We start from the raw sequence: 25,420 nt of genomic DNA, 5'->3' as shown, positions 1-25,420 counted from the left end.
GCCTGCCCTTGGCCCATAAAAGCTGCAACCTCTTCCTGAATAAACGAGACTTGATTGGACTCCTCAACTTGTCTCCATCTGTCTTTGTCTCCCCCCTGTTCTTTATCATCCCCGTTCCCCCTCCAGGTACACCCCGCGGACTGATCCATGGGCCAGATCATAATGTAAAATATAAATTATTTAAGTATAAATACTGTATATAAATGAGTATTCATAGGTGAGACCAAAAATAAATAAATATATAATATGAGCTATGTGTATATATTCATACCTAAAATAAGAACCAGAGTTCAGGTTGCCAAAAATAACAGTTGTTACTTCCAATAACAATTTTAGCTCTTTCTTTTTAGTGGTACTGGGGATTGAATCTGAGGCCCCTGTACCAAGCTACATCCTAGCCCTTTGGTTATTCATTTTTTACTCTGAGGCAAGGTCTTACATGATTGCTCAAGCTGTGCTTGAATCTGCCAGCCTTCTGTTTCAGCTTCCCCAGTGCTGGATTACAGGACAGGCATGTGCCACTACATCTGGCTTTTTAATTTATGTTTTGTTTTGTGTTTTGTGTCTGGCTGACAGGTGCAACAGGACAGCTCACCACCTCAGAGTCCTCTAGTGGAAAGACAGATCTCATCCAGCAAGCTGCAAGAAAGCTGAGGATGAGTCTCAGGTTGATTCCAGGGCTTCACAACAGAAAGTCAGCCTCTCTCTAACTGCCCCTGAGACAGGACGCCAGGCCAAGCACCCGGGCTGTGTGGCCATGGGAAGCCTCCCCAGCCCCGGAAGTGTCCTGGAGAAAAGCACTGACCATGAACCCAAAGTCAGTCTCAAGCACAGGAAATATGAGGAAGAATGAAACACATACAATACCATAAGGATGTCATCAGTGAAACCTGACTGTGAGACGGTCTATATGGGACAGATGACACACTTTATGCAAAAATGCAATGACATACAGAAAGAAAAGGGAGAAGGGCCCAGGAGGGAACAGAACAATCCTAAGAAACAACCAAAATAGCAAGGTGTGCTGGAGCACATCTATAATTCTAGCATCCAGGAGATGAGGTCAGAGAATCACAGTGAGTTCAAGTTCAAGCTGAACCACACAAAACCCTTAGAGACAGAAACAAGACAGGCAGACACACACACACACACACACACACACACACACACACAGAGAGAGAGGGGGTTGGGGGAGAGAGAGAGAGAAAGAGAGAGAAATCTTAATCTAGAGCCCGGAGACCTGACTAGAACCCCACTCTGAGGTTCAATAATGCCAAGAATGCCTGCAAATTTCCAAGCCCACTTTTTTCATCTGCAGACCAATGCCATAATCCTATCATGAGGATTTTTCAATAATCCAGAAAGATAACTTATGTAAAGTGGCTTACACGCAGAAGAGTCCAACTGCAGTGTGGTATTTCTGAAATGACATTATATGGGTGCATGTGTGTGTCAGAGATCTTTGACCTACAAAGGGAAAAGTACAGTTTTCATTATAGAAACCTGTTTAAAGGGGCTGAAATACACTTTCACCAAGTTGAGAACAAACCTAACTGTCTAGTAGGTAGAGAAGGACTGAGTTTTCCTAGGCACCCTAAATGCCATTAGCATGAAAAATTGGTGGGGCTTGGCTTTAAAGCTATTCTGCACAAATGGAAATCAAACTCCCGACCTGAGGGCTGCCTAGGTAGGCACAGCCTCCCCACTCCATGGTATTAGCTGTTGAGGACCACTCCCTTACCAGGTACACGGGGCTCCGGTCACTGTCCATTGCAGGCATGCCAGTAAGGACCTCTGCCAGCACCTGCAGAGAAGAGAACACACTCAGTCAGATGCTCAGGCATGAAGGAGCAGGAGGATCTGGCCACGAGCAGAGGCTGTCCACACACACACACACGTGTTAGTTTTTGTTTTGTTTCTTTTCTTGAGACAGGGTCTCACTATGCAGGTCAGTCTGGACTTGAGCTCACTTTGTAGCCCAGGCTGGTCTTGAACTTGCAATGATCCACCTGCCTCAGCCTCCTGAGTGCTGGGATTACAGGAGTGCACCACCATGCCTGACTTACACATGTCAGTTTTTTAAATTTATTTTGTTTAAGAATCCATCAGTAACAGCAAGCCTGCCCTGTCCATCTCAGGAAAGATGGCACACTCTTGCAGGTCTGAACTCTGTAGGCAAAGTCTCAGTGAACTTATAGCGCATCTTCCACAGCTTCCTTAATGCTCTTTATTCATTACTGCTCCACTCCCTAGAAGCACAACCTGAACCCATGAAACTAACGAGCATGACACATCTGCATGAACAGGAAGCCTGCTCTGAACCAAACAATTCTCCACAGAGACAGCAGCACATGATTAAAGCCAGACAAGTCCGGATTCAAATGCTACTGTTACGCACTGCTCAGATGACCTTTGGGAGAGTAGCTAAACTCTGAATCTCAGTGTCTTCCCACTGTTAAGTAGGGTTCTAAAGGTTGTAAAGAGGAGTGAACACACTACTCTTAGCGGCAAATCTCTCCTAAAAATCCTGTGGAAGCAGAATAGTGTCCCACACACTGCAGAGCTGACCAGGTTATTAACACAGTCACCCTGACCAGGAGGGGGCACCTCTGCAGCAAGTGGTGTCAGAGCCAGCTGAAAGTAACCAAGTTCTGCCAGGCAGAGGAGATGGATGTGGCCCTGCAGGGGCAAGCCCATTACAGCACCGGCTCAGGAAGGGCTCGCCAAGCATATTGAAAGGGCAGAGGTACACGTAGCTCAGTATCACAATATTTGCTAGCATGTCCAAGGCCCTGAATTCTATTCCTGGTACTGCAAGAAAACAGAAACACAAAATGAACAAAACACTGGGAAATGCAATGTGCTCCTCAAAGGAAAACCAAAGCTCAACATCACAGTCATGGGCCAGGGGCTGGGCTAAGCAAAGGAGCAGTGGGCCCCCAGGAGGATGGCTGCAGAAACCAGGAGGAAGGGACGGTGAACAAGAAGTCAACTGTGACACTGGAAACAATCAGAAAGCTTTCAATGAACAGAACTAGCAAGGGTATAAAGGTTAGAGTAACACTAACAGGCCAGGGTGCCACAGAGCACATAGCTTGTGCTTAACATGCACGAGGCCCTGGGCTCAATTCCCATGCCAGATTTTTTTTTTTTTTATCAGTACCGGGGATCGAACTCACGACCGCCTGCTTGCAAGGCAGGTGCTCATGCTGCTGAGCTAAATCCTCAGCCCCCGCCATGCCAGAAATTTAAAAATAATAACAATAGTAATAATAATAGTAGTCTGGATGTGTGCAGGGCACTGCACTAACCAGTGTGCACACATTATGCCACGCTCTTCACACATCATTATCTCATTTACAGAAGGTCAAACATGCACAGGCAAGATGAGTTCCTGCAGGTGACACAACTGTAAGTAGCTTAGTGGGGCCGAGGCCACGATTCCTCGCAGCTACGGGTTACTCGGCTGGCTCTTAGGAGTAAAAGCGTGGGCCAGCACAGCAGAGCTCCACATAGCAACTTCTCCAGGGAGTTCAGGAGACCACCGAGCTGGGGACAGGACACAAGGCCCAGCAAAGGTGGAAGCTGGCTCCGGAAGAGCCCTCTGGAGGTTGATGTGAACAGACACAAGGCTATGGTCAGAGAGGGGAAGTGCAGAGTTGGAGACTGCAGAGGACAGCCCGCACACCGCTGTGTACAGCCAGCTAAGGCCAGACTTTCCTTTGGTCAGCCAATGTTTTCCATGAGAGGCTGAATGATGCTTTGAGAAAACAGAGTTCCACAGTCAGTGCACAGCCCTCTACGGTGAACCCACAGTGACCAGATTAAAGGCTCACGGAGTCTCTACTTAACTAGGATGGGCGGTCATTGCACAATAGGTGACTGAGGCAGAACAATCATGAATTCAAGTCCAACCCTTAGAAGGAGAGAAAAAAAAGAGAAGAGGAGGGGAGGAGGCGCTAACTAATCTTGTAACGAGATCTGCTTAACTCTGCTTAACCTAGCATTTTCCACACCATCCACAAAACCTGTCCAGCTATTGTAACATCCGTCTTACAGCACTCTCATGGAATTAGGGTGCATTCTACAGAGACACGTTTTGGAGACTGTTCCACTCAAATCGTGAGGTCCCGGCCATGACTGTATTTTAGTGACACTAACATTACAGGTGCTTGGCGAGTGGTCAGGAAGGAAGGGCTGCAGAAGTGGCAGGAGGACACTAGATGGCACACAGACACTGAATGGACAGGTGGCTATGGACAAGGGGGTCAACAGATGGTGGGGAAATGGCTGAACAGGTGACCGAGCTCTTAGGGTTTGGAGCCCAACACAACCCACACTTTCTGTCTCTGCTTCCTGGCTACCATGGCTGAACAGCTTTTTTTTTTTTTTTTTGTCTTTTTTCCTTTTTATCGGTACCGGGGATCGAACTCAGGACTGCCTGCTTGCAAGGCAGGCGATTATGCCACTGAGCTAAACCCCCAGCCCCAATGGCTGAACAGCTTTCATCCACCATGCTGCTTGGCTAAAGCTGAAGCCCGCACCATGAGCCAGATCAGCTCTCTCCAGCTAGGCTGCAGACATCGGGTATTTTGTCCCAGTAATGAGAAAAGAGCATGAACAAAGACAAGTAGACAGGGAACAGGATGGATGCCTAGACTAAAATCAGAGAAGTCAGGGGATACTACCACAGCCTACAAAATTTTGGACAGTCATAAATATCTTTACTTCGAGGGCTGACATATTTTTATAGCAAGCTTCAGTAATTATTGTAGCCTTTGTGGGTCGCACACAGTCTCTATCACATATCCTATTTTTTATAATCATATATATATTACCATATACTATCATATATACCTGTATTATCATACACACACACACACCACTCTTAGCTCAGAGACCATAAAAATCCTCCATGGAAGCCAGACATGGCAGTACATGACTGAGATCTCAGCTACATGGGAACCTGAGGAAGCAGGGTCCACAAGTTTGAGACCAACCCAGGCAGCACAGTCAGATCACATCTCAAAAAATAAGACAGCTGTAAGCCCAGCACTCTGGGAGGCTGAAGCAGGAGTGCTGCAGGTTTGAATCCAGCCTGAGCATCTGAGTTACTTAATGAGATCCTATCCCAAGATAAAAAAAAAACAGGAAGGGAAGGAGATGCAGCACCGTGTGAAGGCCCCAGGTTCATTTGATTCCCAGTACTACCAAAAAAAAAAAAAAAAAAAAACCAGAAACAGTGAAAGTATGGTTCAGTGCAGAGCCTTTGCTGAACACGAACAAGGCCCAAGACTCCATTGCATGTACACAGACACAGTGGACCTGATAGGGCCTGGCACAAAAGCAAAAACTGTATGCTCTGCTCTCCAAGAAGCTAGGGGTCGACAAAGGGGTGCAAGGAAGGAAATCCTTACTATCCCACAGCTGAAGATGTCCACGCGCTTGGTCAGTTGCCCGACCCTGATGAAATCTTCTGGCACATATGCTGCAGAGGCCTGGAAAAGGTGGGTCTTCATCACCGTGTATTCTGACCTTTTGTCGACAGAACACAACTGAACCACTGGATGAGCCAGCTTAGGGGTGAATTCTTCATCCAGCAAAATGTTGGAGCTGTGACAAGAAGCAAAGAACCCTCATTCTGAGTTAGAGGACGTTCCACAGACACCATTCTGGAAAACGACAGCGCTGAGTGTTTGGAGCCCCTGCTAGGGGGCTATGAAGACCCTCACCACAGCGTTTCTGAGCCAGCCCTGCTACCAGGAGGCGGTGCACTGCAGTCCAGTCCTCCAGCAAATAAGCTGCACAGCCCAGAAGTGCAGCTCCCTGATCCCCGGAGGGGTCCACGATCAGCTCAGCCTGCCAACCTGCAGCCTGTGCCTGCTGGCTGACTTCCAAAGCTGCTGACCTCTACCTCTGGCTGGCTGACAGAAGTCTACCTATTAGCATCCTTTGTGACAAACTTGCCCAGTCAGGCAGAACAAAAGCAATTTCAAAACATGTTAAGGGTCAATAAAAATATCCTGATTTGAACCCCTGTAGTGTTCTCCATATCTTGTTCTGACTGATTTTATTATATTCTGTTTCGCTTAATAGTATCAAGTTTGAGGGTATAGGCAACCATTTGGAAGGCAACCAGATATTCTATGATGCCCATTATTATTATTTGACTATTATCTTCTTTGGAATCCTGTAAGCTCTCCAATGTGGTTTTATTGGTCTTATGTACAGTTTTGTTCAGTTCTTTTATACTAGCTGATATAGGCTACTCTTTTTTAGGATAACAAGAAGCATAATGGTAACCATTGTTGATCACCTAGTAATCCCTTTTTTTTTTTTTTTCATTTTATGCTATGTCCATCCTCCTGATCTAAATGACTCTGTTTTGCTTTGTCACATTGGGTTTTTCTTTGGTCCGTCTTGTTTTGGTTTTTGTTTTTTGGCCTTTTTTTCAATCTTTTTTCTTTTCCTCTTCAAAGAAAAAGTTAAAAAAACTGTGGAAGTAATGGAAACTAAAATGCGCTATTGTTAGTGTAAAAAAAGAGAGGAAGGAAAGTGATCTCAAGGATATAACTGCAAGTTTATTTAAATGTGTAGGAAAAAGAACCATATTGCTGAGTTTTTCTTGGATCATTGAACAGAACTGACTGCAATCTCACTGTATTAATCTCCACTTTGTATGCTTTAATTTTGTAATCTGGACAGCTGTTTGTAAGTTGACAATGTGTGATCTATTAACTGGTGAACTCTTACTGTATGTTTTTTCTCTTGAAATTCTGTGTTGCTTCTAGCCTTTTACTGTCTTGCTTCATTTAGTTTTGTTTTTCTCTTTAAATTAAAAAAATATATATCCTTTGATCCAGTCATCTAGTCAGTGGGAGTTACCTCAGAGAAAATATTCCAAAGAGCAGGGTAAACCAAGTTACATGTGTGGAACTAATCCCAAACAGTAGTTTAAACAGTAGACACCAATTCTGATATCAACTCTTAAGAGTGGGTAAGTAAAATTATGGGCAATGCCCATCAAGGGATGCTAAAAAGGAAAAAACACGGATAATATACCATAAAAGGAAATGCTCACCATGTTCAAATAGGGAGGAAAACAAGACAAATTGGTAAGCAGGTCCCTGTGCTACTTAGGGCTCTGGACCTGTGTGGGGGAAAAGTGAAACAGATGGGGATCGGCTCAACAGTGGAGCACCTGCCTCGCACACACAAGTTCAGGGTTCCATCCTAGAGCCACAAAAAGGAAAAGAAATGAAAACCAGAGGTCACTGAATGAGTCACAGCAGTAGGCCCCTGAAGCCTTTGATTTTTGTTTTCTTTCTTGCCAGTCCAGTACAAAGGTTGGAGTGATCAAACAGAAATCAGGGTAGAGGAAAAAAGGAAGGGCTTTCATGCTTCACATGCCAAACAGAGAGGACTCTGAGGAACTGAGTCCCACAGGTGGAGGCTATTTCTGGCAGAATTTTCTGGAACCTTCTGGAATCTCTCCCATGAGGCCAGGCCCCAGGTGGGGCTCTGTTACTCTTAGACAGATGGTGCTAAGATACTAGGGGACAGGGTGCTTTCCCAACAAGCTGGTGTGACAAACAGATACACAGGCAGGGTCACTGAGAAGAGTCCAAACAGAGAGTTCCAAGTGTCGGACATGGTTGCAAGTGTGAGGATGAGGTCCAAGCTGGCTACTGAGTGGACAGGAAAGGCAGTGGAGTGCAGATGGTGTGCTGCAGAAGAATAGCTTCTGCAAGCCTAATGTGAGGACAGATAGGCCCTGTGTGCAGAGGGGAGGCAGACCCAGGCCATAGCCCTCAAACAAACACACACATAGGTGGGCAGAGTGCCCCAGAGAAGACAGGCAGCGGGTATGCCCCGTAACAGGGCTCAGCCTCACAGCCAGCCCCTTTCCCACCTCTTGACGTTGCCGTGAATGATATCCAGGCCATGCAGGTGCTCGACAGCACACAGTAGCCCTGAGCAGATGCTGACAAGCTGGGTCCAGGGCAGAGGGTCTGAGCTGTCCTAGGAGAAAGAAGAAGAGGAACAAGGGTCACACAGCACCGCAGGCTGCATCCTCACTCCCAGGCCTCCTCTGCCCTGCCCATCTTATCCTCTCCCGCACAGCTTGCTGAGACGGGGCTGTGCATCTCACAGCAGACAGGCCTGCCTATAAGGTCTGATGCAGTCTCAATAGCTGTGCAACTAGAAAACACTCCTAACTTGTCCTGTCTCCTTGCATATAAAGTGGAAATGATGGGCAGAGGCACAGTTCAGCAGCAAAACACCTGCCAAGAATCTGCAACATCATATGTTAGGTTCTGATCCTCATTCCCAAGAAAAACAAAAAACAAAAGACATATGTACCCATATTTCACAGATACTATAATGATTCCAGGGGCCCCAGGGAGCCCTCGCATAACAGGTGCTCAAAATCCAGCAGCTTGGATGGACCCTGACCTGTATGACAGCATCTCTGCCTCCCCTCTGGCAGGGGCTTCTTGAGAGCTCAGAGGTTAGCGCGTCCTGGGGGCAACATCACAAGGCAGGGAGGATGACAGGAGGGCTGAAGCTCTGTGCCCACGCTGGGCTGTTGCTGTCACACTAAGGCTGAGTCCCTGGGCTACACTGGCACCTGCTTTCACCTGTGGCTTGAGCATCCACACCCTCTAAGAGCTAGCCTGGACTCTGTGACAGCACACTGAGGCCACCACAGCTCAAGGAAGGCCTGCTCTGATGCTATGACCATGCTCCTGGGGCAAGGCTCCTGCCCTCTGTGTGCCAGAGACTCAGCTTCTGGAAAACGGGAAAACACTTCTCTGATGGCTGGCAAGGCCCAAGGGAAATGATGCAGGTGAGGGCCTCCTCGAGACACCTCATACAAGAAGGCTCTGCAAAGCCAGCAGTTAGCGGGGTACGGTGGGTGACAGTGAAGCCTGACCTCTGCCAATGGAAATGACAGCTGTGTTGTGTTTTTATTTTTATTTATTAATTTTTTTTTGTACCAGGAATTGAACTTAGGACCTTGTGCTTGCCAGGCAGGTGCTGTGCTGCTGAACTCTATCACCAGTCCCTTGGTTCAGGCTTTGAACTATGTAGCTCAGGCCTCAAACTCATAGTGACCATCCTGCCTCAGCCTCCAAAGTGCTAGAATAACAGGCGTGCATTACCACTCTCTGTTTAAAGTTATAATTTTTAGCCAGGCATGGTGATACATGCCTATGATCCCCCTACTCAGGAAGGTAAAGCAGGAGGATCAAGACTTCAAATCCAGCCTGGCAAACTCAGCAAGATCCTGTCACAAAATAAGATTTAAAAGGGTCAGGAGTATATGTCAATGGTAGAGCATTTATCTATTAGGCACAAGGATGGGTTCCATCCTCAGAACCACCAAAAAAAAAAAAAAGAGGTAGTACATTTATGTGATTTAATATTCTAAAGATACATTAAAGGCATATAATGAAAGCTTTCCTCCAATCCTGCACTACCGCTATCTGAAGCAGCAAACATACCAGCTGTGTATGTCTGTCTCCAGAGATACCCCGTGAACACACAAGCAAGGAACACTCTAGATTAACACATACCATAAAAATCTGCCTCCTCTCCCACATTCCTACCTCTGGGCTCTTTTTGCTGTCCTACTGCACTGGCCACCATGTCCAGAGCAGCAAGGAACAGCACCAGTGCTGTGATACCCCTGCCTCGATCCTGACTTGAGTGACAGCCCATGGGCAAGCCATCCTGCAAGCATTTTCGTGGCCCAGTTTCTCTTACAAACCCCTCCTATGCCTTACCTGCATGGCCCCCCTTCCTGTGAGTCCTTGGCCAAGACTAAGACACTGCTCTTTCCTGTCTCTGACCACAACAACCCTTACCTGGCCCTGCAGTCTGTCCTGTAGAGAACCATTTGCCATGTAGGGGTAGATCAGGCTGTGACACTGTCCTCCAGTGCAGAAGCCCAGTAAAGGCAACACATTGGCGTGGCAGCATCTGAAAGCAGCCAGCAGCACAAGGTAAGGACCAGACATCAAGGAGACCCACAGATGAGCCTCGCCTGCCTCCCTGAGCCCATCTAGCAGGTTCCCAGTTAAGATGGCTCTGCCAGTCGAGCTGCAGTCAGTGAGTCATGGCCTATTTCAAATTTGGCCCAGAGACAGAGTTCTCCCATCCTTCTCTAGTCCCCTCTCCCTATGCACGTTACACAGAAAGCACGGGCTCTGGAGACAGACCACGTGCGTTCAACTCCTGCTGCTGCCACTTCCTAGCCCTGTGATCTTAACATCTCCATACCTCGGTTTACCCATCTGTAAAACAATGTCATAACAGCAGCCCCATTATGCAGCTCTTGTCAGGAGTAAACAAGTTCACATGTGCTGTGATTTGAATGTGTCTTACAAAATTTATGTGCTGGAAATGTAATCCCCAAACCCACATTCATGGTATTGGAGACAGGGCCTTTGGGGAAGAACTGGGAGGACACCACAGTGGACCCCGGTGGTGGGGCAAGACGTGAGCTGGTGGCTTGCTGCTCCCTGTGATGCAGCACAAGGCCCTCACCAGATAAGAGCCCCATGTTCCTGACTTCTGGCCCCAGAGCCATGTGATAAATAAACCCATGTTCCTAACACATTCACCTGCTGTGTGGTCTCGGTTATAGCACAGAAAACAGACTAAGACAATCAGTATGGAGCAACTGAACCGTGCCCGGCACACAGGAGGCACTACGCGAAGGTTACCATTCGCCACCACTACACAGTGCTTCCCAAAAGGAACTCACCTGAGGCAAACTTGCACTTCTGCCCGGAGGAACCTTTCCAGTGACACTGAAGCAGAGCAGGCTGCCTGGGGAGACAGGCATCGGTGCCAAAGGCCTGGCCCCTTATGTCCAGCCACAGTGCCTGGAGAAGCCCCCTCACCTACCACCCGGAGCTGCTTGACAACCAAGGGCACCCCATGCCTCTGCCCTCGGTACACATCAGCGAATGTGCTGCTACTAATCCTGTGGCTTGGGTGGAAGTTGCTGGTCGCCTGGATCACGTCTGCCTCGCTCCAGAGAAGGCTGGCTCCAGAACAGCTCAGAGGTCTTGCTTGCTTAGGAACAGAAGTGCTGAAATTCTGAGAATCCAGAAGACACAGAGATTACTGGAGGCTTCGTCTGCTACCCAGCAGACCCTGAATACCAGAGCTGAAAGGACGGAGGGGATGTGGTGAAAAAGATGTGGACAGACCCAAGCTTAAATCCCAGCCCTGTCTCAAACTCACTCTGCACCCTTGGATGGATTACTCAACCTTTCTGAACCACAATTTCTCCATCACCAAAAATGAAGACACCAATAGTAGTTTACAGGTAACTTAAAGATGTACTAAAATGTCGAGTACTCCAGGGAGTCAAAGACCTGAAGAAGGGTCACAAAGCTGACGAACGGCCACGTTCTACTCCCCAGTCCTACATACAGGCTACATAGGCCGGGCTGCCAGATTTCAGGAAAGCAGGGCTCATACTACCAAATGCAATTCTCAGCTCAGAGTTTTGGATACTTGGTATACACAACAGCCTGTAAAAAGCAGCTCTGTTCCCATAACATCCTTTCTAAAGACAAGTGCACATAAATTTAAGTTTTTAAAGTTATATGTTCTTTTCAACAGTTTTAGAAAATTAGGGATGAACTTTTCTTCCCAACCTCACTATCCCTATAAGTGCTATTAAAGTTCGCTGTACTTCTGGCCACTTCGATGCATTAGGATTTATCTACCAAAAATGAAAATGTGCTACACAGATACAGAGCTGGGATTTGTTTTCACGTGACATTATCCCATGACCACTCTCCCAGATAAACAGATCTCTGAAAATCATTAACAAACCCACAACCAAAGTCCTAGGCAGAACACCCTTAATGGAAGAGCCCATTACCCAGATTCAGGAGCTGCTTTCTTTCCCAGATGCTGAGCCTGTAATTACTTTAAGGAGACACAAAAATTTAATTCTTCTATTTCTTCCCTTCCCTCTCTTTTTTTTCTTCTCTTCGTTGTTCTCTCTTGCCTGCTCACCCCTGACCCCCAGAAGAGAACCCAGGGCTTCACACATGCTAGGCAAGTGCTCTGCCCTGAGCTCCACCCCCAGCCCACTTTCACTTTTTAAACCAGGGTGGGTTATAGTCATCTCAGTACCAATGTAGTCACAAAAGATAATTTTGGTGGTTTTTTTTTTTTTAAACAAAAGAAGGGGTCCAGGGGCTGGGGATTTAGTTCAGGGGCATAAGCGCCTGCCTTGCAAGTGTGTGGTTGTGAGTTCAATCCCTGGTACTGATAAAAAAGAAAAAAGACAAAAAAAAAAAAAAAAAAAAGGAGGATCCATCAAGGCAAAAGTAAGTGTCTGTATGACATGCAAAAGTCACAGGGCATCCCTAACCCCAGTCACTCAAACTCCATGGTTACAGAGACTGAGTCACACAATCCAAGACAACTGAAGTGGACGGAGATATTTTCAGCGGTAAGGCAGAGGATGCTAATTACCAGAGCTATCTTTTAAACACATATGACAAGGAAGTTCGTTAAAAACACACACTCAGAGTCACGGAGCACCTGCCTTGCAGGAGCCAGGCCCTGAGCCCCTCCCCGCCATAGAAAAGACCAAACATATGCTCATACAGCACACTCATGCCCTGGCTGAACATCCTGCTGACCACCTGCAGTCACCCTCGGAGGACCCTGAAGAGTCTGACAGGTTCCCTTTCTCCTCCCCGCTCCCGGTCCTGAGGACTCCACTGTTGGGAGGGAGCCCCAAGCTGGGGCGTGGCGAAGGCAGAAGAACAGGCTGTACCTTGGAGTGCAGTGTCGCAGGGGAGTCAGTCTTTATGGGGCAGGCAGTGTCCTCTTCAGACAGCAGCAGCACAGAAGCCAGCTGGCGGGCTCTGGGCAGAGCACCCCCTGGAAAGGAAGGACCCTGGGTCAGAACACAGGCTGGGGAGTGGCAGGAGGGGCTACACATTCAGTCCCCAAACCAACTGTCCTTGCTTTAGTGCTGCCATTCCTCCAACACCCAAATGGGCATCATCCATTTAAGTCTTGCAACAACCAACAACCAAGGTGTTATTCATCATTATTCATTATCTAGCAGGTAATGCAGAGGCAGAGCCACTAACCAGAACAACAAAGCCAGAACATGGAAGATCTGGGATCTCTTGTACCCTCTCTGCACCCACTCAAGCAGGGAGGATATGAGCCGGCAGTCACAAAAGCCTCTGCAAAGCCTCCACACAGCTCACGGAGCAAGAAGTGGTTCTGAGGACACAGCCCATGGCAAGGAAGGTCAGGGGCACAGGGACCAAAGCAGGCTGCAAGGGAAGGAAGGGTTACAGGGCAGGGGGCACCTGGCCTGGGAAAATGCTTTCCAAAACCAGTCAGGCAGTAAATATCCAGGCCACAGGTAACAAGCAACACCTACATCCCACCAGGGAGGACATTGAATGCAGGGAGCACACAACTGATCTGCCTGCAAAGATCCAAGGAAGGGAGACACCATAGTTACCTTCCCTCTGCAGACAGCCAAAGAAGGCACAGAAAGGTCAAGCATCTTTCCAAGGGCACAGTCAGTGGCTTCAGGGTCCCTGGTCTTAACCCCTTAGTGAGAGAAACTTCAGAACAGAGAAGTCCTGCAAAGTAGGTTGGGGTCAGGTTGAAGAGGGTGAAATGCTCTCACTGGGTGCCACATGAAGACCCATCTGAAAACCAGCTGAGCCAGCATCTGCTGGGTTACAGTGTTTGGTCACACATGTAGACACAGTCAGCCAGGGTCAGGGCAGAGCTCCAGACGTCAACATTGGAAATATGTGGGGGTGGGGCACAGCAGGAGCAGCTAGCAGACACAGGGTGAAGGACTCTGGTGGTCACCACCCTGATCTGAGACCCCTCGAAGCACCCGTCCCAGTACAGCCACACCTGGAGACAACACAGTTAGCCCTGCAGTGAACAGCGGCCACCAGTCCCTACGCTTCCCCAAACCTCTTCCTTGGGCAGCCATGACCATCATGCTCTCTCAGGCTTGCTTTAGACAGAGAGCCACAGCCCCCTCTCAAAGATCTCCCCTCCTTGTGACCCAACATAAGACCCCATCGCCTATACAGAACAGCCGGTGTAGTCTCAGGGCCACAGTGGTTGTTCTCAGGTTTTTTCTGCTGTGCTCAGACCTCTGTCTCTTTTCCTTTCTCTGGAAGCTGCCTATTTCCCAGGACTGGTGAAAAAAAACCTGTCTGCCTCAGGTACTTCTGGTTTACACAAACAGGAAAGTGGTGACTAATCTGAACCTTGGACCATAAAAATATGAACTCAGGAGGCTGAAAATAGTATCATGGCAAAAATGAAGTCAAGCTTGGGAAACTACTAACCCAGGCAGGTGGCTGGAAGCATCATTCTCCTGACATGAGTTCGAAGGGTTGGTTCATCACCCGGAGCCTAGGATGAGGTGCAGCCTTATCTGAAATAACATGTGCCAATTGCCCTCCCACTGCACAGTGGTGTCCATGTTCTAGTGAGGCAGTGTAACAGAAAAGTTAAAAATCAACAGCCTAATGCCCTGTTGAGACAAGATGTTCTCACCCTGCCCAGCACATAGTTAGACCACGACACTCAGACTTCACTGACCACGCCAGCTGCAACTTAGAGACAGCTGGACCTGGCTCAGTCTGGTCACACCTGGACTGCCTATACTGTGTGACATATAAATATGTTCCATAGGATCTGGGGATGTGGCTCAGTGGCACAATGCCTGCTTGGCAAGCATGATATCCTGAGTTTAATTCCCAGTACCCAATTAATTAATTAATTAGTTAATTCTATTTTCAAGGACTGTCCAGTGAAGATAAACTCATCAGGCACATGCGTGGTTCCAACCTCTCAGCCCCTCAGCCCCACTTCCTCCCTCACTTCTCTTGCCTTACGGTAAACAATTTTTTATTTTTTATTTTTTTATTTTTTGTCTTTTTTCCTTTTTATCGGTACCGGGGATCGAACTCATGACTGCCTGCTTGCAAGGCAGGTGCTTATGCTGCTGAGCTAAATCCCTAGCCCCGGTAAACAATTTTTTAAGAAAATTTGCATAAAACAAATCTGCTTGACAACCTATGACTTGACATAAACTGATTCACTACTGGCTTTTGCATTTCCTGCTTGCAATGCTATAAAAACTAAACCCAAAATTGACTCAAGGCTGGTGATTTGGACATGGCTCTGCCAGCCTGCTAGTACAATAAACAGCTGCTTGAAACTCTCTAGTGCAAAGGGTCTTTCATTTGGTTTGCTATCAGATTTCTGCAACAGCAGGAAGGCAGGGCATGCCACAGCTGCTTTGGGAACAGGTATAACCAAATCCCAGGACACCCATACTGAGTTCCCAAGGCCCTACATGTGGAGTTTATTTTTCTCTTGTATTCGATCTGCAGCACCAGTTTCTTACCCTTCTGGGTCACTCCCTCCTCCTAGTGCCACTGTAAATGCCACACCACCCTAATGATTATCTAGGTTTAAGTTTAGCAGGTCATGATGCCTGGCACATTTCTGATGTCCAAGGTATCTGACCCCACCGATTCTGCAAGCCTGGGTTATTGGGGACCCTTTTCTCTTCATCCTCTTTCCCTTCATTCTTCCTGCTGCTATCCCATAATCTTCCATAACTGCAGCTACTAGGCTGAGGCAGGAGGATCACTGTGAGTTCAAGGTCAGCCTGGTCACTTACTGATTCTTTCCTTCTTGTACACAAGCATCTGGACTGCTTTTGGCCCACTCAACTGTACTGCTTCACTTTTTTGTTTATTTTTTATTTTTGTTTCTTAATTTTAAAATGAAAAAGAATAAAAATGATGAAAAATGATGATACAAATTTTTTTTTTGTTTTTATCTGAGACTGAACTCATGACCTTGGGCTTGTCAGCCAGGCGTTTGTGTCACTGAGCTAAACCCCTGGTCAATGCAAAACTTCAAAACAACACAACAGGAGCTTAATAATAGTTAATGTATTGTCTACTATTATCTTCAAAATAGTTGCTCAGATTACAAGACACAGACATGAAAGAGTGCTCAAGCAATGAAAGCACAGATAGTATTTCACTTTTAACTTTTTTTTTTTTTTTGCACCAAGGATCTAACTCATGACCTCACACTTGCCAGGCAAGCCACTTTTAACTTCTGAAATAAACTTACTAATATTTTTGCTTATTTTGTTCAATTCTTTGTTTGAGACAGAAAGAACCTGGAAACTACCTACAAGCGGAGCCTCCAGCAGGTCCCCTGCCCAGTAACACTAGCACCCAGGTTCTCATGGGCAGGCAGTTTGGTACAGGCCCCAATCCCTGGGCCCACTGCTCCAACCAACCCCATCTTTGAGTTCCACTCTGCCCAGCCCCAGGGCCTGACCACAGATGTGACCACACAGTGTGCCTCAGCGTCATACGTATTTGTTTTCTTTCTTTGTTTCTTGCCTCCCCTCTTCCCCTTCCCCCTCCCCCCCTCGTCTTCTCTCCTCTCTTTCCTTGCAGGGCTGGGATGAAGCTCAAGGCCTTTTGCTTGCTAGGCCAAGGGCTCCACCACTGAGCTGTACCCCTAGCCAGATGCCTCCATGCCTGGAGCTGCCTCTGGAGGCTGCACTAGCTCTCTGGGCCTGAGAGGTTGGCTGAGTCTGTTCCCATGACATGAGGTTATAGAGGAACAAATGAGGAATTTACCAAATTTACCAAAGGAATTTACCAAATTCCTTTTGGTAAAAAGGAATGGGATTTGGGCCAATATTGCAAGGCTGACAAATGACGTAAGAAGCACTAGCCCTTAGCCTCCATCTCTGCTCACCTCTCCCGTAGGGATCAAGCTCGGGGGCTGCTAATTATGGTGGGAGAAAATCAAAAGGACAATTTCTGTTTGTTTTTTCTGGTGTTCCAGGCCTTCTTTGTGCACGTACACACTACACTGCACCCCTGCCGTGTGCCCCAAAAGCAGGCAGAAGAGGAGGAAGAGAGATTCTCCTGCCATCAAGGGTGTAAAACTTTTCCCAGAATAAGTTCAAAGTACTGTGGATTCCCTATCTGTGGGTTCCTCACTTGTAACACCTTGCTGAATTGAGTCAGTGTGGTGCTGGGTGTGGAAGGACCATCTGAGAATTGTTGCCAACAGCATAAAAGCAGAACTGGGAGGGGGGGTGCTGTTGATTCTCCTGGATAAGCCTGTCACACGGTTTTCCTGATATGAACTCAGCTGTTCTCATGACTGAAGGAGCTCAGATCCTCAGTGTTGTTGAGGGTGGCGGTGATTGTCTTCAGATCCTCACTGTGGTTGAGCAGAGCTCTGGTCTTTACTTTGAATGTTGCTTCCTGACTCCAGTGCAGATCCCTCAGCCTGCTCTGGATCCTTCATGCCACTGGTACAGACTTTATGGCTTCCACCATTGACCACTTTCCAGTGCAGATACTCGATACAGACTTGCATGGCTAGACCTCCATTTTGATTCATGTTGGACACTGCCTTGGGCTCTAAGTCTTCAGCTGGATTCTTTAGGTCTCTAGTGTATGTGGACAGACCTCCCACACTCTTTTGCATTTGATTCTTTGAGTGACTATAAAATAATCCTAATTATGTATCCTGAATTAAATCTTGTCCTTTGTAAATCCTGACTACAATAAAATTAGTACCAGGAGTGGGGCCACTGGTGTGATGTTGCCTGGCCATGTGGCTTAAGAGCTTGAGGAATTAATTTAGAAAGATTTTGAGAGATTGGCCAAAGATGTAGCTCCTGTATGCTCTAAACTGAATGGGAGACTCTGGTTAGAGTCTGGAAAATCAGAGGACTAATGGAAATGCTATCAGTTAAGATGAAGCTCAAGAGGCTTCTACTGAGAAGGACTGCATTGGTTGCTGGATTCCAGGTGTCATATGTTGTGCTTCAGCAGAAAGTTGGTCTGCATTTTGCTTATATTAGAAACACTGCCTGGATGGCAGAAAATTCCAATGCAGTCTACAGTTGGAACAGTGGAATGGTTAGTGTTGAAACTTTTGGCCAGATCTATATTCAAAATTAAGAGTAGAGGGCCAGTGGGTTTATCTAAAACATTTCATGAGAAGGAAAGTTCCAGTGGAGCTATGGGTTGCAAGGATAAAACAGAGGAGAATATTGTTGTTGAGAAGGGACAGGACAATGAAAAAAATGATCTAAGGACTTTTATCAGAAGGTAAGAGTGTATCTGGAATTCAAGAGATCCCTTGGGGCATTTCTTAGTATTGCCATGTCCTGACATTAAAATGTTAATGGGGGCCGGGTGTGATAGCTCATGCTTTTAATCCCAGTACTCAGAAGGCTGAGGCAGGGAGAACGTTGTGAGTTCAAGACCAGCCTAGACTACAAAGTGAGTTCAAGCCTAGCTTGAACTGCATAGAGAGACCCTGTCTCAAAAAGACAACGAAAAAAAAAAGTTAATGGGAGGCAAGGACCGTGATTGTAATAGCTCTCTTAATATGTAGTTTTTAGATACATATTTAAAATCAGGTTAACTAGTCAAAGTATTGTGATTTTAAACTTGAATTTTGAGGACTGGAAATTTAGCTCAGCAGCATAAATGCCTTCCTGGCAAGTGTGAGGTCATGACTTTGCTCTCTAATACAAAAAAAAAAAAAAAAATGAATTTTGAGCACCCTTTGAATATTTTGCTTTTAGTGTGGAAATTAGTGCAATAAGATTGTATGTATGTAACTGTTATAATAATGTTAATCTGAATAGTCAAGACATATTAAATTTTTATAAATCTGCTGTTGGAGACTATGGTTTAAAGAAATGTGTTTGGTTATCAAGTTGACTAGGAGTGAACTGTGATGAATTAACTAATGTCAGCATGTAACACCCAGCTAAAATGAATCCATGTGGAGCTGGGTGTGAGGGCTGTTGGCAACAACATAAAAAGAGAACTGATGCACTGTTGGTCCTCTTGGAGTGCTGCTGCCTCCTATGATGTCCTCAAGTCATCTTTTGTATTCTCCTGTTTCTTCTCAGAAATAGATCTCTTCTGCTCTATCTTTGCAGTCCATAGCTTTACTGCAGCTTCCTTCCTGACCAAACTCACAATGTTTTAAGTCATGCTTCTACATTCTTTGCTTTTGATTCTCAACATAGATTTGGCTAAATGCCCTCCACAGCAGCCATGCCACCACCTCAACATTCAACTGCCTTGAAATTTCTTTTATAGGATTAAATTAGTCTGCCACCCTTAATCTCAGCCTCAGGAAAAATTTCGCAACACAAGAAAAATGCAGACAAACTTTCTGCCAAGCCATAACACACATCATTAGGAGTCCAACAACCAATACAGTCCTTCCCTCAAGCAGAAACCTCCCAACCCTGGTCTTTACTGGCAGGATTTCTATCAGCCTTCTGGTCTTCTGAACTCTGACTAGAATCTCCCAAACAGAACAGCCTAAAGCATTCTAGTTCTGCTTTTTCAGCTGGTACCTCTGAACCTTTCCAAACTCTTCTCATAAGCCATTCTCAAAGGCTCTTGAACTATATGGTAAGACATAGTCACAGCAACAATCTCACTTCTGGAACCAAATTTTGTTCTAGTTACTTTTCTCATTATTGAGACAAAATGCCTGAAACCCAAAGTTAAAGGAAGAAGGGTTTGTTTAGCTCACAGTTTGTGGCTGTTTCAGTCCATAATCTGCTGGCTCCAAGGCAGAGCAGCACATGGCAGAGACAACAACAGTTCATGGCAGAGGAAGACAGCAAGGGAGCAAGAGAGAGGGGGAGCAAATCTCTTTCTGTCCCTTATATTATAGCCAGCCTATTAGGCTTAGGACAGTGCCTGTCCAGTCAGTGGACTGATCTACCAATCACCCACCCTTAATACCAACAACCTTGATCTCAACATTGCACTACATATCAATCACACACTCAAGATTTAGCTGGTTTCAAAAATCCTGCCACCCAGTGGTCATGTTTACACATGCCTGTAATCCCATCACTTGAGAAGCTAAGGCTGGAGAACTGTTGTGCATTCTAGACCAGCCTAGGCTACAAAGTAAGCTCAAGGCCCGTCTGAACTGCATAGTGAAACCCTGTTTCAAAAAGACAAAAAAAAGGGGCTGGGGATTTAGCTCAGCAGCATAAGCACCTGCCTTGCAAGCAGGCAGTCATGAGTTCGATCCCTGGTACCAATAAAAATGAAAAAGACCAAAAAAAAAATCCTGCCACCCATGATGGTATGAAGCTTTGGAGGACATCCAGACACAGATCATAGCACCATATAAGTATATTCTACTTATAATAACTATCTAAGAGAAGGGAGGGGACAGATAAAGACAGCTGGAGAAGCCACATGGGCTACATGTGACACCCAAAGAGAGCACGAGCGGCTTCACTGTACGCTATCATTGCTTCTACATTAAAGATTTTTTTGTGAGAAACACACACATGTGCATGTACTACTGTCAAGACCTGGGAAGCAGGATAGGCATAAGCCTCACAGGACAGAAAAGGAAGGCGACAGCTCTGCCCACTTACACAGGCCAGTGCAGCCCTGGCCTCCTAAACCCTGGGAGTTAGCTCTCCAAATGCCAGAGCTTTTACTAAAACAGAAACATTTCCTGTCGGGCCCTCTAGAGCCTCTGCTTTCACTCTCAGAGCATCTCTGCACAGGCTTAAGTGGACTCATGCAACAGCAGGGCTAGATCCAACTGGGTTTCTAACATGGAACATGGGGTTTTCCCAAGACAAGGCGGGCTTAAGAGCTGTGATGAAGTCAATGATTAGTCTGCTATTTTCAGCTTGGTTTACTCTAGACAAGACACTTCCTGTCTATGCACACTATATAACTATCTCAACCTTCCTGGAATATTTGCCAGCCAGGGACAATCAAGAAAGTACAAAAGCTGGCAGTGAAGGTGATGCTTGTTTTTCCAGTAACTTAGACAAAGACTATCAGAAGGAAGTGTTGTGCCTGTTACCACCTCATGCTGAATGTGCTGCCCTAGAATTCTCCTGTCTCATTGCTTTTCCCTCTGACCAACAACCATCATCACATATGCCTTAGGCCCATTTCCCTTTATCATAAATTTATATATCTATGGAGTACAAGGGCTGAATTTAGTCTTGCACATGCTAGACAAGGGCTCTACCACTGGGCTACATCCCTTATCTTTAATTGCTGATGAAAGGCCTGCACAGTGTTTTTCTTTTTAGGTATCTTTTAGCTATAGGATATAACCCAGATGCCTGAGCTTGGAGTTCATAGACTCAGCCCAGCTGATGTCTGGCAGATTCTTTTGGTTTGTTTAGTATCAGGGATCGACTCACAACCTCACGCTTGCCAGGCCACCGCTTGTGCTGCTGAGCTAAATCCCCAATGCCTGGCACATTCTTAATACACACTAACATTTTAGAGCACTTCCACGGTGGCAGCACCAACCAGTATGGTTCTTTACAATGGGGTGCCATAGGTGCTGTTCTTACCTGTTTACAGATAAAGAAACTCAGGTGTAGAGAGGTTGAGCAATTGTCCTGCTGAAGATGACAGTATTAGAATTCAAATACTGGTCTAACGCTGAAGCCCTGCTTGTCCCAACCATGCTGTCCCTGGCACTAAGGCCGCTTGGGTCCGGGATCTGCTGTTCACTGCTTAGGTGGCCACAGATGGGGAAAGGAGGCGAGACTCCAAGGCAGAGGCAGTGAGAGCAGAGACACAGCACTGAGTATCAATTTCCAGACAGTCACCTGGAGGCTGCATCCCCCAGCCATCAGTCAAACAACCGTTTCCCTCGGAAGTGGAGAGGAGTCTGAAGAAGGCTGTGAGGTCGGGGCTGGCAGTGTGCACAGTGGCTGTGGCGTGCGCTCAAGGCCCATGTGTGGATGCCGCCTTCTACCCAAGGGCCCTCAAGTAAGTCACCCTCCCTCTCTGTGCTGCTGGGGACCTTGGGCCAACTTATAGTTCTAGGGCTGGCAGCATGAAAGAAGGTAGAGATGGCACCCTGTATGCCCCACAGCACAGTCATGAGGCCCAGGACTAGACAGACACACAGCTGGACACCAGCTCAGAGCCGTACACAGTGAGAGCTAAGCTTGGCCTGGTTTAACCTCAGGCTATAGCGTCCTCATCCTCAACCCCATCTGCACTGGTAACAGGGGAGAAAAACAACAGCCAACTCACGCTGTGGCTGAGGACTGAGTCAGCATCTTGGAAGTATTCACAACAGGGTCTGGTACAGAAAAAGGCCCACGCTTACGGATATATTTTCTTGACAAAAATGGCGATAAATGGGCGTTCAGGGTATCGCTTGGTGGTAGGGCTCTTGCTAGGAGGTAAGAAGCCATGCACCAATTCCTGGTACAGTCAGAACAAAAGGGCAGTAAGTACCTATGTGTGGTCTTTCAGGAGGTGCATGAGTGTGTGTGTGTGCTTTAGTTTGGTTTTCTTTTCTTTGCGGTACTGAGGATTGAACTCAGGACCTCCCAGATGCTAGGTAAACACTCTATCCCTGAGCTATACGCACCTGTACATATTCTTCTGTTACCTGATTGTTCTACTTTTTCTTGGTGGATTTTTGTCTTTATTTCTTTTCTTTTCCTTGATTCCTTTCTTCCTCTCCCTTCCCCTCCCACACCCTCCTGTTTCTTTCATTTTTTTCTCAAAAAGGTCCTGCTGCGTTATGTAGTCAAGCTGAACTTGCTGTTTTAGGCAGACTGGCCTTAAATTCACAATCCTCCTGCCTTGGCCTCACAATTACAGGCATGCATGTATACACTCAGTTTGGTTTTTGTCTCTTTTGTTTATTTTTTGAGACAGTTGTGCTATGCTGTCCAGACTGGTGTTAAACCCAGGGGCTCAGTGCTTCTCCCACCTCAGCTCCTGCAGAAGGGACGACAGGTGTGTGCCTCTGCACAGACTTTCTTTCCTGTGCTTAACTCCCTCTGACCCTTCCCAGGTTGCTCCTACATGCTGAGATGAATATTCACAGAGATCAGTGATTATGAGCCTGCTACAGACTGTGCACTGAACCATGACCCAGAACCCGCTGATTCATCACCAAGTGGCAACACTGCGATGAAACCTGAATGCTGAGGCTTTAGGTTAGAAAAAACAGCTCACACAGTAACACCTTTTGTCTTAAAAAAATACACTAATACTTGTCCTATAGGTTCACTACCACTGTTACAGATAAATCTTAATTTCCTTAAATAAGTTTAACTACACAAATTAAATGAAATTGAAAATACCTCGGCCCTGACAGGCAGCCGGCTCCAGGGGCTTCCCCACATCCTGGTCCTCCTCACTGCTTCTTAGGAAAGCCGCTGCAGATCCTGGTGGCACAGGCCCTGGGAAAGCTGGCAGGGAAGAGCTGGTTTCAGGACCCTGCTTCCCTGGAATAAGACAGAAGGAAGGTCACTGTCATTTTGTGATGTGGGGCAACCACTAAGATGGGAAACCTGAGTTCCACTTCAGCTCTGCCATGGATACAGTGTGCCCCACCACCCTGGGCTGTGGTCTCCACATTGGCATGGTGTAGGCTCTGGGCAGAATGGCCTGTGATGGCCCTGCTCAGACACCCTGCGCCATACCTGCCTAGCCAGCTCTATGGCCTCAGATGAGTTACTTTTGTCTCTGAGCCTCTTTTCCCACTTAGAAAGTGGAGTGCATTAAATTAACATCTACTCGCTTATATGCCAGGGCTATGGTGAGCACTTGCCCAGCAGGCCTGAGGCCCTGACCTCCATGTCCAGCTCTGCAAAAAATGAATAAAAATAAAACAATCAAATGCCCAACCCATTAAGTAACCCTTGATCTTAGCAGCCCTGGCTGAACTGCAGCTTCCTTGCCCCAGCTGAGACACATGAGCTCTGTTCCACATATAAATGCACTCCTACCCCTGGCGGTTCTGTCACTGAGAGTCCACTAGGACAGGGCCAGCCAACCCCAATGCACTTATTATTATTATTATTATTATTATTATTATTATTATTTAAAGAGAAAAAACAGAAAAAAAGGGTAGAAATAATACAGAATTACAGAAAAATAAACAGTAAGAAATCACTAGTTGATAAGTTACATACTATCATCTTAGAAATAGTTGTTCAGGTTACAAAATTAAAGCATACAAAGTGACATTCAAATAGTGACAGTGCCAACAGTTCTGCTCAATGACCCTTCAAAAACTTAGTAATATGGTTATCAGTCCTACACACTTGTTTTTTATCTTAAAGAGGGTAAGATTAAACATACCAAAACAGAACAAAACAGTTCATAAAGAAATACGGATTTCAAAGCAAGTCCACTGGAGATCTTCACTGTCTATCTTATTGTCTCTAGTTTTCTTCCAAATAATTGTCCCCATCTTCACACACATTGAATACATGCTGTATATTATAGAACTAATCAGATCATTACAGGATGATGAAGGCTTTTTAGGTCTTCAAGACCTGACATTGGGGAGGACAATAATGACTACCACAGTGTCTCTCATTCTCTTCATAGTAACTGTCCTTATCTTTATATATGCTGAAATTGAACTTAAAGAGACTAGACTAAATCACTCTGAACAGTGACTAATAGTATTGCTAGATTTTATATCATAATGTTACAGAATTAGCATTGGGTTTCTTAGTGTCTCTTCTTCTTCAGAGTATCTGTTCATTATATCGTACACTATATAATCTGTTCCAGTAAATAGTTTAAAAAATTCTTCCATGTGTGAATTTCTACATGTATATCTATCCTCTCTGTATTATAGGGAAAAACAGACCAATGCACCTTTAACATCTTTGTGTTCCATCCTTGTTGGAGACAAGAAACTGAGACCTGAGCAGATGAAGCAAATAGCCCAGGGGGACAGGGGACTGGCTGCAGTGGTTACCTGCTTCCTGAAGAGCCATCACTTCTGTTCGGCATGGGTTTGGGGAACGCACAGGTTCTGTGAGGGCTGGAGACCCCGCTCCACCCAGTGTCTCAGAGCTCTGAGGGAGCCATCGGCACATGTGGGGAGATGCCCTGCACAGGAGGCACCATAGTCACCCTTGAAGGGTCACAACCCCATACCACTATCAGCTGCCAGTCCAGCATCAGTCCCCTCAAGGGGTTCTGGTCCCCTGGGAAGACTCCTCTCCCTAAACTCAAAAAAGGAACGTTGTGTACAAATGCCAAGTGTTCATGGCAAAGTATGTATGAGGCTGAGGAGTACAGTGTTGGGCTGGCATGTGTGAGGCCCTTGGGTTCTGGGCATTCAGAACGCCAATGCTGCAAAGAGAGGAACACAATGCAGAAGGTTCTAGGCATCTTCCTCTCTGCCCCAGAGCTGCTGACACCAGTCTAAGTTGGAAGGGACAGAACAGGCCTCTGCCTTGCTTTCCCTGGTCAAAACCACCAGACAACAAATGGCCTCTCTGTCCTCACCCCCTGGAAGCCTG

The 25,420-nt window shown here is 46.4% G+C and overlaps 1 protein-coding gene across 4 annotated transcripts in view; it reads right to left on the bottom strand.

Moving 5' to 3' along the window:
* Irak2 (interleukin 1 receptor associated kinase 2) overlaps positions 1–25,420 on the bottom strand; it is a 69,387-nt gene that overhangs the window by 6,656 nt on the left and 37,311 nt on the right. For all 4 annotated transcript variants that reach the window (XM_013146285.3, XM_063225254.1, XM_013146286.3 and 1 more), the window contains 7 exons: positions 23,237–23,380; positions 12,818–12,924; positions 10,775–11,112; positions 9,873–9,987; positions 7,913–8,022; positions 5,418–5,613; positions 1,742–1,804 (listed from right to left, as the gene is read on the bottom strand). In XM_013146285.3, the coding sequence (XP_013001739.1) occupies positions 1,742–1,804; positions 5,418–5,613; positions 7,913–8,022; positions 9,873–9,987; positions 10,775–11,112; positions 12,818–12,924; positions 23,237–23,380 (1,073 nt within the window). The remainder of the gene's footprint in view (positions 1–1,741; positions 1,805–5,417; positions 5,614–7,912; positions 8,023–9,872; positions 9,988–10,774; positions 11,113–12,817; positions 12,925–23,236; positions 23,381–25,420) is intronic.

This window comes from Cavia porcellus, unplaced genomic scaffold (assembly GCF_034190915.1).
Source record: "Cavia porcellus strain 051 isolate PalLab524CR breed Dunkin Hartley unplaced genomic scaffold, mCavPor4.1 scaffold_15, whole genome shotgun sequence".
NCBI classification, from domain to species: Eukaryota; Metazoa; Chordata; class Mammalia; order Rodentia; family Caviidae; genus Cavia; species Cavia porcellus.
Note: the sequence above shows the minus strand (reverse complement) of the source record. Positions and strands in the feature narration are given on the sequence as shown.